Source organism: Haliotis cracherodii, unplaced genomic scaffold (genome assembly GCF_022045235.1).
Source record: "Haliotis cracherodii isolate W230 unplaced genomic scaffold, xgHalCrac1.p SCAF_5, whole genome shotgun sequence".
Classification (NCBI taxonomy): Eukaryota; Metazoa; Mollusca; class Gastropoda; order Lepetellida; family Haliotidae; genus Haliotis; species Haliotis cracherodii.
In genome coordinates, this window is record NW_027266308.1 from 43,744,633 (window position 1) to 43,758,229 (window position 13,597).

The 13,597-nt window shown below is 40.0% G+C and overlaps 1 protein-coding gene across 2 annotated transcripts in view; it reads right to left on the reverse strand.

The window, feature by feature from the left end:
* Positions 1–1,900: 1,900 nt before the first annotated feature.
* The window catches only part of LOC139443459 (BBSome complex member BBS1-like), a 72,159-nt gene continuing 60,462 nt past the window's right edge, over positions 1,901–13,597 (reverse strand). For both annotated transcript variants that reach the window (XM_071224443.1, XM_071224442.1), the window contains 2 exons: positions 7,682–7,768; positions 1,901–4,768 (listed from right to left, as the gene is read on the reverse strand). In XM_071224443.1, coding sequence (XP_071080544.1) covers positions 4,682–4,768; positions 7,682–7,768 — 174 coding nt within the window. In that variant the 3' untranslated portion in view covers positions 1,901–4,681. The remainder of the gene's footprint in view (positions 4,769–7,681; positions 7,769–13,597) is intronic.

A 13,597-nucleotide genomic window follows, 5' to 3' on the forward strand; every position in this document is an offset into this window, starting at 1 on the left:
GGCGGATGCTCTACCACTAGACCACAGTGGCGTTCCCAATCATCCTGGGGTTACGGGGACTCATCCAGGCCAGGAATGTCCAAGGGTTCAACTAAAAGTACAAATAACTGCAAACTTTCTTATTCTACCACGAACTGCTAGGCAGGTAGTGATACCAGATACCCAACTCAATCTGAATGTGAGATGGTTATTATATAAGCTCAATGCATGTAGGGACTACTGTACAACAATGTTTGTCGCCTTTTATGGCAAGCATGGGTTGCTGAAGATATATTCTACCCCGGATCTTTACCGGTCGTTTATGATAAGATGCCGGGTGGTCAGGTTCGCTGACTTGGTTGATCCATGTCATCATATCCCAACTGCATAGATGTCAACCACTTGATTGTCTCGTCCAGACTCAATTATATACAGCTGGAATATTGCTGAGTGCGGCGTTAAACAACAAACAATCAAACATAAGGCTTGAGTGCAGGTGGGGATCGATCCCCAATCTTCGGACAGACACTCTATCCACTAGACCACGAGGCAAAAAATACAGAAACACTATCAGAACAGGCTGTCCTTGGATGTAGGCTTTGTGTGTGCAGTGTTTACTCCATTGTTTGTTTGTTTTATTAAATAGCATTAATCGAGATGTTATGCTGCTGACGTTGGCAGAAAGAAACCGCCATTGTGACGCGTTAAGGTCACGTGTTACTTTAGGTCTTCCTAAACCTGTGACATGAGTGAATAAAGACAGCACACTGCAGTGTCACATGACTGAATAAAGACAGCACACTGCAGTGTCACAAAATTGAATAATGACAGCAAACTGCAGTGTCACATGATTGAATAATGACAGCAAACTACAGTGTCACGTGATTGAATGACAGCACACTGAAGTGTCACGTGATAGAATGACAGCACACTGCAGTGTCACGTGATTGAATAATGACAGCACACTGCAGTGTCACGTGATTGACTAATGACAGCACACTGCAGTCACATGACAGAATGACCGCACAATGCAGTGTCACATGATTGAATAATGACAGCACACTGCAGTGTCACAAGATTGAATAATGACAGCAAACTGCAGTGTCACATGATTGAATAATGACAGCAAACTACAGTGTCACGTGATTGAATGACAGCACACTGCAGTGTCACGTGATTGAATGACAGCACACTGCAGTGTCACGTGATTGAATGACAGCACACTGCAGTGTCACATGATTGAATAAAGACATCACACTGCAGTGTCACATGATTGACTAATGACAGCACACTGCAATCACATGACAGAATGACCGCACAATGCAGTGTCACATGATTGAATAACAGCACAATGCATTGTCACATGATTGACTAATGACAGCACACTGCAGTGTCACATGATTGAATAACAGCACAATGCATTGTCACATGATTGACTAATGACAGCACACTGCAGTGTCACATGATTGAATAACCGCACAATGCAGTGTCACATGATTGACTAATGACAGCACACTGCAGTCACATGATTGAATAACCGCACAATGCAGTGTCACGTGATTGAATAACAGCACAATGCATTGTCACATGATTGACTAATGACCGCACAATGCAGTGTCACATGATTGAATAACAGCACATTGCATTGTCACATGATTGACTAATGACAGCCCACTGCAGTGTCACATGATTGAATAATGACCGCACAATGCAGTGTCACATGATTGAATAATGACCGCAAAATGCAGTGTTACATGATCCAAGGACATAGCACACTGCCGTGTCACATGATTGAATGACTGCACACTGCAGTGTCACATGATTGAATAATGACTGCACACTTCAGTGTCACATGATCTTGGATATAGCCCATGATTGACTAATGAACACTTTAAGACAAACATAAATTGAGGGGTGTATTTCTTATTTTCCATTTATTACATAAATTTCTATGTACAGTGAAGTGTGAAGGATTTCACAATAACAAATATGCTGGAGGTATCACAGTCAGTTCACATACACAGTTATTCAAACACATCCTTCATAATTCATAAACTATATTCGACATACCGTACATATTGGCAAATTTAATTTCAAAAGAAAAGGAACATAGACATATTCAGGTTTAATACATCGTAAATATCTATCATGGATCCAGATAAATGTTACATTGAGAATTTACTCACATTGTTATCATTCACATTGGGTATTTGATAGTTTCCTTTGAGTATTCAGTATATCTTTAATCCCTTGGTTCCAGTCTATTGGGTATTTTTTAACCAGTGAAGAGACATTTTTATAATAATTCTGCTTGAGATCCTGTATCAGGTAACTTCCAATTTTCTTCTGTTTATATTCTGCCCTAAGTGTGTCACCTGTTGCATAAGCTCCTCACAGTGATACAAGTCTCAGTTACAATAAGCGATATGTAGTGTGCATTATTCACTGCAGTAGAGTTTATGAAAGGTGATGCCTGCATTGGACCTGTAAATAAAGATGTGTAAGGACACACAGGTACACAAGCTACAGAGGGAAATTATACTCTGTGTTGGTATACTACGATGTCTTGTTTTGTGTGTGGATATTTATGCAAGCCAAAACTAATTGAATCATATTGACATATTTTTCATATTTTACCCAAATATGCAGGTAATCTGGAGGTCTAATCTATGCTATGAAAGTACAATGTGACGGCTCATTAAAGTATTATTCACACACGAAATGCATAGCATAGACATCTATTGCCCCATCCAAGATTTATAATCAGGGTGAATTTGACATGTTTACTCTTCTTTCGAACACCTGGTGTCATCACTGATTTTCAGTGATCCATTCATATAACAATGCTACTTTCCCTTTTATGCCCAATGGAATCTGGTTCGGCAGAAAACCGAGAGTGGTTATTCTCCGGCATTTATGTTTAATATCCTGGCAACTAAGAGACACCTGTCAGCCCTGGTCTTTCACATACAATGTGAGCCATGCCGTGATGCAGTGGACAAAGAACATTCAGTGACTAGGAACAATAATAAGTGAGTGAGTGAGTATGGTTTTACGCTGCTTTTAGCAATATTCCAGCAATATCCCAGCGGGGGACACCAGAAATGGGCTTCACACATTGTACCCATGTCGGGAATCGAACCGGGTCTTCGGCGTGACGAGGGAACGCTTTAACCACTAGGCTACCCGACCGCCCCAGGAACAATAATAAAACACAGAAGACATGCACAGAACAAAATACATTAAATTTAGTTATTCATCACATGAAGGCAAAGAGAAAGCGTGAGGGAACAATATTTCTACTTTGAAATGTTAATACATCAGAACACCTTTCATTGATGACTTTGAACTCCAAGGCTTTCTGGTTGTATTTGAATGACCGTGGGAGTTGTTTGAAGTATATAGACTTTGTACAAGTATCCACTGACTCAAATATTTGAAAAGTCTCTTTAACTCTCAGTCAACTAATTAAAGAATGAAACGCTCAGGAGGTCAAAATACATACTAACCCATTCATGCTTTAATTTCACCAAACCAACAATCTCTTTATGAGATCACTTAAAATGTTCCAAAGAATTGTTTTACAATATATAATTCATATTTCTATTTCAGCAACCAAACCTGAGGTCTTTTAAAGCCTCATATATTTGCAAAATGGCCAACCGAAGTGACACAGATCTGGCGTGTGTACAACACGTACATGCACAGTAAATCAAATATGATCATAACAGACATGATTAGTTTTAGTATTCACACACATGTAGTCTCAACACCACTAACATCGGCCATACACACAAACCTTGGAACTGAATCAATATGGATGTATGACAATGTGACACCTCTGACAGGATGTGTCATTAGGTACTGACAATGGAGGGTTAGCAGAATGGATGGACTACATACCCGATCACATATACACCTGGACAATAATTAAACACCTATTAATGCATATTTCCATGTAATATGGCAATGTTAAATAATCCTGTATTTAGTTATGATGAAACACATTTGTGTTTGTTAACTCAGTGACATATTCATTTTGGAACCAAAACTGATTACAGAAGGGCATATTTTTAAATTCATTGCAGAAGGGCATATTTTTAAATAGATTACAGAAGGACAAAGGCATATTTTAATTTAATTACAGAAGGGCATATCTTTATATTAATTACAGAAGGGCATATCTTTATATTAATTACAGAAGGGCATATTTTTAAATTCATTACAGAAGGGCATATTTTTAAATAGGATTACAGAAGGGCATACTTTTAAATTGATTGCAGAATGGCATTTTTTTAAATTAATTACAGAAGGGCATATTTTTAGATTAATTTCAGAAGGGCATATTTATAAATTGATTGCATAGGGGCATATTTTTAAACTAACATATCACCAAGTATCAGTGGTACCTTAGACATAAGTTTTATTACAATGATGCCAAACATATGTAGATACTTCCAAAATAAACATGATATTTCTTGCATTGGATCCTTACATTTTGGTTCATTAAGTGTGACAGAGATACAAATATGAAAATATTTCTGAAAAATTGGTTGGCTCCTTAACATACTCAACAACTTATCCTTACTTCCTTCATACAGACTTTATTGGCACCGCACCAGTGTGACGGAGCAGTACTTTGTTCCTGATTGAATCAGGTTGGATGACAGAGAGCTGAGACAACGTTGCTGTATCCTGCCGCTCATGTGACGACGACAGCCTCACTGACAGGCATGCTGATGACGCCGGTGATGAGGGGGACACTCCGACCTTGTTTCAGCACATATACCTGTAGGACAAAAAAACAAAGGCAACTCTCAGATTCTGGACATTATAATTGTACTGGGAACAAGGGTTTATCATTTGTACATGGAGGCCTGAAGCAATCCTGGAAGAAATGGGTCTAAAGACAACTTTTAACAGTTTTTCATTTACTTCACCGTGTGTCAGTGTTGTAGGCCATTGATATTTATCTTGCTACATGTCTCTCCAATCAAATGCATTACTTGATATACATGTAAATATTTGTGTAATAAATAGCGTCCAGTCTCTGAGCCATTCAGGCACATTCAGTGGTCGAACAATCTGCATTTGTGTACAACATATATGTTATAAGTTTTAACAGTATCACGAGGTGTACATGTGATTGTATGCATCCCTAACGAGGGACACATACAACCATGTGTACACCTCTATACTGCTACAACAAATTTATATTACTGACATGTCTTAATCTGCCCTTGTAGAATATTTAAACAATTTAAACAAAATTGATAGAAAAGAGCTGTTTGATTGAGCTGAGGTTATGACATGGGATGGAATGAAGATGAGGATAGGATTGGATGGGATGAGAATAGGTTGAGGATGATATGGGATGGGATGTGAACAGGTTGAGGATGATATGAGATGGGATGGGATGAGGATGGGATGTGCATAGGTTGAGGATGGGATGGTTTGGGGTGAGGATGGGTGAGTGAGTGTATTTGGTTTTACGCCCCCTTTAGCAATATTCCAGCAACATCACAGCAGGGAACACCAGAAATGGGCTTCACACATTGTACCCATGTCGGGGTGAGGATGTGATGTGAATAGGTTGAGGATGATATGGGATAGGATGGTGTGAGGATGGGATGTGAATAGGTTGAGGGTGATATGGGATGGGGTGAGTATGGGATGTGAATAGGTTGAGGATGATATGGGATAGGATGGTGTGAGGATGGGATGTGAATAGGTTGAGGGTGATATGGGATGGGGTGAGTATGGGATGTGAATAGGTTGAGGATGATATGGGATGGGATAAGGATGGGATGTGAATAGGTTGAGGGTGATATGGGATGGGGTGAGGATGGAATGTGAATAGGTTGAGGATGATATGGGATGGGGTGAGGATGGGATGTGAATAGGTTGAGGATGATATGGGATGGGATCGGGTGTGAATGGGATATGAATAGTTTGAGGATGATATGGGATGGGATGTGAAAAGGTTGAGAAAGTCATGTCATTGAGGATGGGATGGAATGGGGATGGGATGGGATGAACATAGGATGGGATGGAGATGAACATAGGATGGGATGGGATGAACATAGGATGGGATGAACATGAGTTTGGATGGGATGAGAAAGGGATAGGATGGGATGAACATAGGATGGGATGGAGATGAACATAGGATGGGATGAACATAGGTTGGGATGGGATGAACATAGGATGGGATGAACATGAGTTTGGATGGGATGAGAAAAGGATAGGATGGGATGAACATAGGATGGGATGGAGATGAACATTGGATGGGATCGGATGAACATGGGATGGGATGGAGATGAAGATAGGATGGGATGAACATAGGTTGGGATGGAGATGAACATAGGATGGGATCGGATGAACATGGGATGGGATAGGGATGAACATGGGATGGGGTAGGGATGAACATGGGATAGGATAGGGATGAACATGGGATGGGATCAGATGAACATGGGATGGGATGAACATAGGATGGGATTGGATGAACATGGGATGGGAGAGGGATGAACATAGGATGGGATGAACATGGGATGGGATAGGGATGAACATAGGATGGGATCGGATGAACATGGGATGGGATAGGGATGAACATAGGATGGGATGGAGATGAACATAGGATGGATATGAACATAGGATGGGATGAACAAAAGTTGGGATGAACATAGGTTGGGATGGGGATAAACATAGGATGGGATGAACATAAGTTGGGATTGGGATGAACATAGGATGGGATAGGGACGAACATGGGATGGGATAGGGATGAACATAGGATGGGATAGGGATGAACATGGGATGGAGATGCACATAGGATGGAGATGAACATAGGATGGGATGAACATAGGTTGGGATGAACATAGGTTGGGATGGGGATGAACATAGGATGGGATGAACATAGGATTGGATGAACATAGGTTGGGATGGGGATGAACATAGGATGGGATGAACATGGGATGGGATGGGGATGAACATGGGATGGGATGAACATGGGATGGGATAGGGATGAACATGGGATGGGAAAGGGGTGAACATAGGATGGATCGGATGAACATTGGATGGGATAGGGATGAACATGGGATAGCATGGGATGGGATAGGGATGAACATAGGATGGGATGAACATGGGATGGGATAGGGATGAACATAGGATGGGATCAGATGAACATGGGATGGAATGAACATGGGATGGGATAGGATAGGGATGAACATAGAATGGGATGGGAAGAACATAGGATGGGATCGGATGAACATGGGATGGGATAGGGATGAACATGGGATAGCATGGGATGGGATGAACAAACAATGGGGTGAACAAAGGACGGGACGGGGCGATGCTAGGATGGGATGACAAAAGCACGGCATGGCATGAGGATAGGATGGGGTGAGAGGGGTTGGGATAGGATACTAGGGTTGAGAAGAGGCAGATAATAGGAAACTATGTGATTGAAAATGAGATGGGGTGAGAATGGGACTGGGATGAGAATGAGATGGTGGAGCTGAAAATTGAATGGCTGTGAGGGCGGGAAGCTAGATTGGGGATAGATAAAAAAAAATGTTCTAGGATCTGCAAGGGTATGTTCAAATCAAACAAATCATGAAGTGATTGACAATATGTTTCAAAACTATGAAAATGAACAAAGCAACTTGGACAGCCCACCCGTACCCCCACACTATGGTAAACTCCTCACCTTGACGTTGTCAGAGACTCCCTTGTCACTCTGACAGTCTATGAATGTGTCGTAGGAGTAGTTCAGCCCTGGCACCAGCATGGGCACCTGCAAGCAGAGATGTACCATGTCTCAAATACACATCAACACAAAGTAGCTTCATACTTTCAATCATTAATAGCAGGAGAAGCAATCAATGATGTTGGGGTATGGTGAGAAACAATCATCCAGGTTCAACATTAAAACTTGTAGTGGGACGATACACCGATGCATCGGTGCATCACGATTTTTTACTTCTCGATACAAGTATCGATCACAATCGCACACAAAGTAAAAAGTATTGATTCTTACCTTAAATGTATTTCTCAATAAATGTTACACCAAACACTAATTACTAGTGAAAATGTGTAGTGAAAACGTAAATATTTTCATCCATTGCGCCATACTTGACACTGCTACTGTAAATCGTTAGTGTGCCAGGTATTTGGCCATGAAAAACGCGACTCACGCACCACAGAAAAGTGCACATGCAAGTATCGTGATACATATCGGATCGTGAGCAAGGTATCATGATACGTATCGGATTGCACATTTGGTGGATTGTTCCAGCCCTAATTATAACCATCCAGTCCTCCATTAAACTGACACTATGACAATCTTGAGGTCCTGAAGAATTTGTCAATCACAGTATTGCTAAGGGACTGACTATTTGAAATTATGGAACGGGAGGGGTGGGGTTGCAAACTTTTGGAAACAATCATCCAGGTTTAACATTGCAACCATCCAATCCTCATTAAGTTGACACGATGATAATCACAGTTGTATTAAGCAACTGACCATTTGATATTCTGGGGTTGGAGGAAGAATTTATGGATGTTAACTTCTTTATTATGAGGAACATGACGTTTCGGAAGACATACTTACTCCTTCATCAGACGAATGAATACTAGGATGCAGAGAACAAATACCGTATGTACATGTAAAGACCAAAAAAGTAATAAAATAACAAAGGTGGAAACGTAACACAGGAAGTGTACAGTTAATTAACACTGATAGGAGATGGGGTAGGGTGGCAATTTGTTTGGAAAAAAAATGTTAAAAAAATAAAAGAGGAATATTTTTTTTTAATTCTTTGCTGGACATGCTGGGCGTCCTAGGAAAAGAAATATTGTGCTGTGAATTCTTGTAATCAAGTTTGCCTCCTCCATTCACAGCAAAAAAGCAGTGACCAAAACACTATCCTATTTCTGACAATACTGAAAGCCTCCTCTGTTCCCGACAACTTTAAGTGGAGGGTCCATGACAACTGGCCTCATCAATGCTTATTAACATCATCTGACAATAAGTAAACAAGAAAACTAGTGGAATACTATGTCCTAGAAAACATTCAAGACTTAATAAAAGCCCCTGCAGTCCAAGACTCCCATTTACAGATGTAACATGTCATTCAGTTAGATCTGGCTCACCAACACAGGAATCATTTCACCATTTACTGCACCTGAGTGTTAATAATGAAAATAGCTTTATGACCATTTGGGGATTTTTCATGGCTCAGTATTCCCTGATTGGGATAATAACAGTAATACAAAGGCTGTTTTCCGAGCATTAAGTGCGCTGCTTTTACTACATGCACAAAGGAGTTCTCAGTAATGCCTCAATTTGTCAGGTTTTAGTATGTTTTACTCGAGTTCTATTTTCCATGGCATGTATTTGAATGTTCATTTTTCAATGGAAACAGAGCCACAGGCCCTGGAGCTCACCTTCAAAATTGAAATATCACATAAATTTTAAAAAATTAGCCAAACTATTGATTACTTAAAGAATGTTCAATAGATTAAAATGGTATCAATAATGAATTACCAAAAATTATTTTCAATAGATAGAGATTATCACGCGAGTGTGTTTGGGGATGGTAAATATCCTGCATTAGGAATAAACATTGTATTTAGCGAGCCTTGTCATTCTTCAATTCTGTGCTTGAAAATCGCTTCCCCTCACTCACAAACATTACCTAAACATTGCGAGTTTTCCTGGAATGTGCGCATTAATATTTATTACGTCACAGGGTAGGTGATGTGTCAGTTGGACAGTGACAGTAGCCAATATAGTTCAAACTGAAATCTGTTTCTTATACAGTGGCAAAGCAACATATACGCAAAACAACAATTGGTTTTACTTGCCTTTCGCGACAATCCATCGGTTTCGCTAGAGTACTCGCTAGAGACAGCCCTTTGTCAAAGGGCAGCTACTCTAACCCTAGTCTATTAGACATCACGGCCACGTTCAGACGTTGTTGACAGTCGGCCTGTTCTATCATAACGTTAAGAAGTGTAGTCAGATGCACACACAGCGCCAAAACGAAACAAGGTAACAATTGATACATATTTCGCCTAAACCCAACTATTTTTATTTGTGGAAAAGGTTTCAAGCCGCAGAGGTCTACAAGCACAGATATGGCTACTGATTCCGCTTGGCTAGGCCTAGTGCCCTCGCAAAATTGTTTCGAAATTTATATTTCCAAAACTTATAAAATGCCTTAGTTTCGTCGCAGTTCGACACTGATTTTCAGTATATAATACTTTTTTTTGATAATTGTATCAATTATCCCTGTAGGTTATCCAGATTCACGATGGTTAATTCTGACTCGATCGCCGAATGACAAGTGCGACGCCATGTTTGTTTATAAACACTGAAAGTAGTCCCTACTTGACCTTTGATATTTGCATCTCTATCCGCATATGACCCCAACGGATATCGTTTTTATCCGTTGGCTTTATCCTGCCGAGAAACCTACTCATTATATGATAAAGTTTTTTATTTACATATCACCTACCGGTAAGTATTACAAATAACTTTATCAAATGGCCAGACGAAGTGACTTGATTGACTGTCCGTCATTGAACACCAATAGGGTGGTTTGTAGTTCATAATATCAACCACCAGATTGTCGGATGTCGACTAATTGTTTAGCATATTCATGCTGAAGTAGGTTAATCCAGTCCTGGTCAAACCTATTGAGTTTTCGGCCACTTTTCCAGGTAAGAATGTGGGTCCACAGCAAACCATGCTTGTTGCAAGAGGTGCCTAAATAGAGTGGGTGGTCAGACTCAGTGACTATCAACTATCCCAATTCTGTAGATTAATGCTCATGATATCCATCACTGGATTGTCTGATCCAGACTCGGGTATTTACAGGCTGCTGTCATAAAGCTGGAATATTGCTGGGGCATTAAACAACAAACAAATAAAAAAAACGAAGGAAGCAAGAAAAATGATGGCAGTGTAGCCTTGTGGGCATACTCTCACAAATACATACAATCTACCAGTCAATGAATGTCAATATTACTGAAGTAGATGAGTCTTTAGTTTAAAGGGCGTTTCTGAAGGGGCGCATCTAACATGTAGCGGGGAGAGAGTTCCATAACACTACAGCACAGTGCTGAAGAGATCTGGCACCAAAGGTCTTTAACTTGTAAAGATGTGCCTTATCAACTGTATCAGCTCAACTCAGGTGAGCTAAGAACCAAATTGAAGAATCAGATCCTATATTGTCATGACAAAAATAGATAAACGAGATCAATGAACAAGAGATGTTCTCCTCAAACAACTGTTAAACAAATTCATTACTCAATTTCAACCTTTGTTTTAAAGTAATTCAATTCATAATAACAGGTTATTGTATTACAGTAATCATGTGCATCACATGCCATCATGAAATCTAAAAAAAACTTGAGAAATTGATCTTTCCGCCTCAATGCTAACAACCATTTTCTGTAACCAAATATTCATCTAATCACATAACATGATGCTGTGAATGACTGACCATATCAAAACAGTGAGCTTACATTAAGATACAAAAAACTCTCTAAGCATGTACAAATTTAGATGTTTTCACAAAATCAATTCATCCCCAGGCCTCTGAAGTCTAATAAAAGTTGGAAGCAATTTTTCTATAAATGTTACTTTGGCAAAATGTCAAACAAGGTATTAACTTCAATCTCCAACACACCATTATTAATAAAATCTGTGTTCTTTTACAAAACAACCCTAACACTGGCCATATAGCTAATGGATGACACTCGTATTACACACAGCAGACATTTCTCATCAAACATCAATCTGTCAATGACTTAAATTAGTTCATACGAGAGCACTTCCATATTAAATTATCTTCTTACTAAACAAAGACCTGGTGGTGTTTGTCAACAATCCCTGCCATTCTATGTCTATTGACGTCATCTGTCTTTAGTTCCACCCTCCACAACTAGCTACACTACAGTGTTCGCTAATCAGTTGCCTGTACGTTTCATTGTACATTCAGTGCTTGACAGCCACAATGGGACAGGACATTCAGCCTTAATGATAAATCACCAACACCAAACGTGATGCTCAGAATAAAACAGAAACTTCAAGGTACGACATTTTCAATCCCTCAGTGCTAAGCTGAGGCTGCAATAGATGCTAGCTAGATAGCCAGATTACCATTTTAAAGTCGCCACTGTATGTCCCTCTGCTGCTGTCAGAATAACACTGTCAGCGGTTAATCTATCAACTTGCCCAGCGAAATCAATAGCAAAACTAGAAGGGTGTTCAGGTTTCCACCTTCAATTACTACTTTCAAAGACTGTACTTGGAAACTGCATAAGTACCTAAAAATAGGCTTCAGTGAATTGGTGCTTTGGAACTCCAGTTAATTTTCTTGTTACAAAAATAAAGCCCCAAGACTCTGTAGCTCACCTGAAATTTTAAGTATTATCGATCAGTTTGTTTGTTCTTTAACGCCATACTCAGCAACATTATGAGCAACCATCTACACAATTTGGATACGGTGTAATGAATCAACAAACTCAGCGAGCACAGTCAACGTTGCAATATGTTCATTAAAATACATGATACATGCCAAACTGGCTATGTAGAGGCCAAATGTACATGCTGATCATCACTACCAAGCACTGATGGCAGCCACGGCAGTACTCAAAGGATGAGTGAGTGAGTTGGGTTTAACGCCACTTTTAACAGTCTTCCGGTTATATCGCGGCGTGTCAGCTTAATGTGGGAGGAAAGCCCAAAGTGATGCAGGTCTCAGCTGTTTATCACTTCGGTGAAACCCACAAGCACGGGTATTGTGCTGACAAACCTAGAAACATAATCGGGGCGAAACCGAGATTCGAAACCCACAATCATAGCTTTCTGGTGTGCCCAAGGGATGCAACTCTGCACAGCGAATCGCGGTGCCTAAAACGACAGGGCCACCCATGCCTCCTACTCAAAGGATGAAGAAGTGACAAATATCCCAATACACAGCAAAATCAAACAATAGTTATCATTATTAATAATCCTAGGAATACTATTTCTATTACATATCTGCCATAAATCCTGTATTTTGGCTGTTAGATTTTCAACAGACGTCCTCTTCACTGTCAATTAAACACAATTAGTTGCCGCCAAGCAGTCTCGCAACTACCCACACCGTGACGTCACAATGGCGGCCATATCACTTTTTTCCATCATCTCCTACTAGAGGTAGATGAATTGGGGAGGTGGGAGGGAGTAATTCGTAAGTAATAGAGGTAGTATTTTTAGAATTATTAACAATGATAAACTATTGTTCGATACTTCTTACGAAACTTTTCCTCTATTACATCTCTGCCAGAATATACCAGTGGGACCCCGGTGGGATCTGCCTCTAGTGTACTCCCTGTGTAATTGACAGCCATCCTCTTCTGGAAACCATAATGTACTGATTCTCATCCTACTGAGATAGTTTCCTCTGAAATTCCCCTTGAGGTCTTGAATATCAGAAAACTATGTCAATAATCCATCAAATATGTTTTATTATCACTAGATTTACCATCATATTTGTTGATTTTGACCATAATAACCTATGTCACTTCCGGTTCTGACATCACTTCCGGATATGACGCCACTTCCGGTATG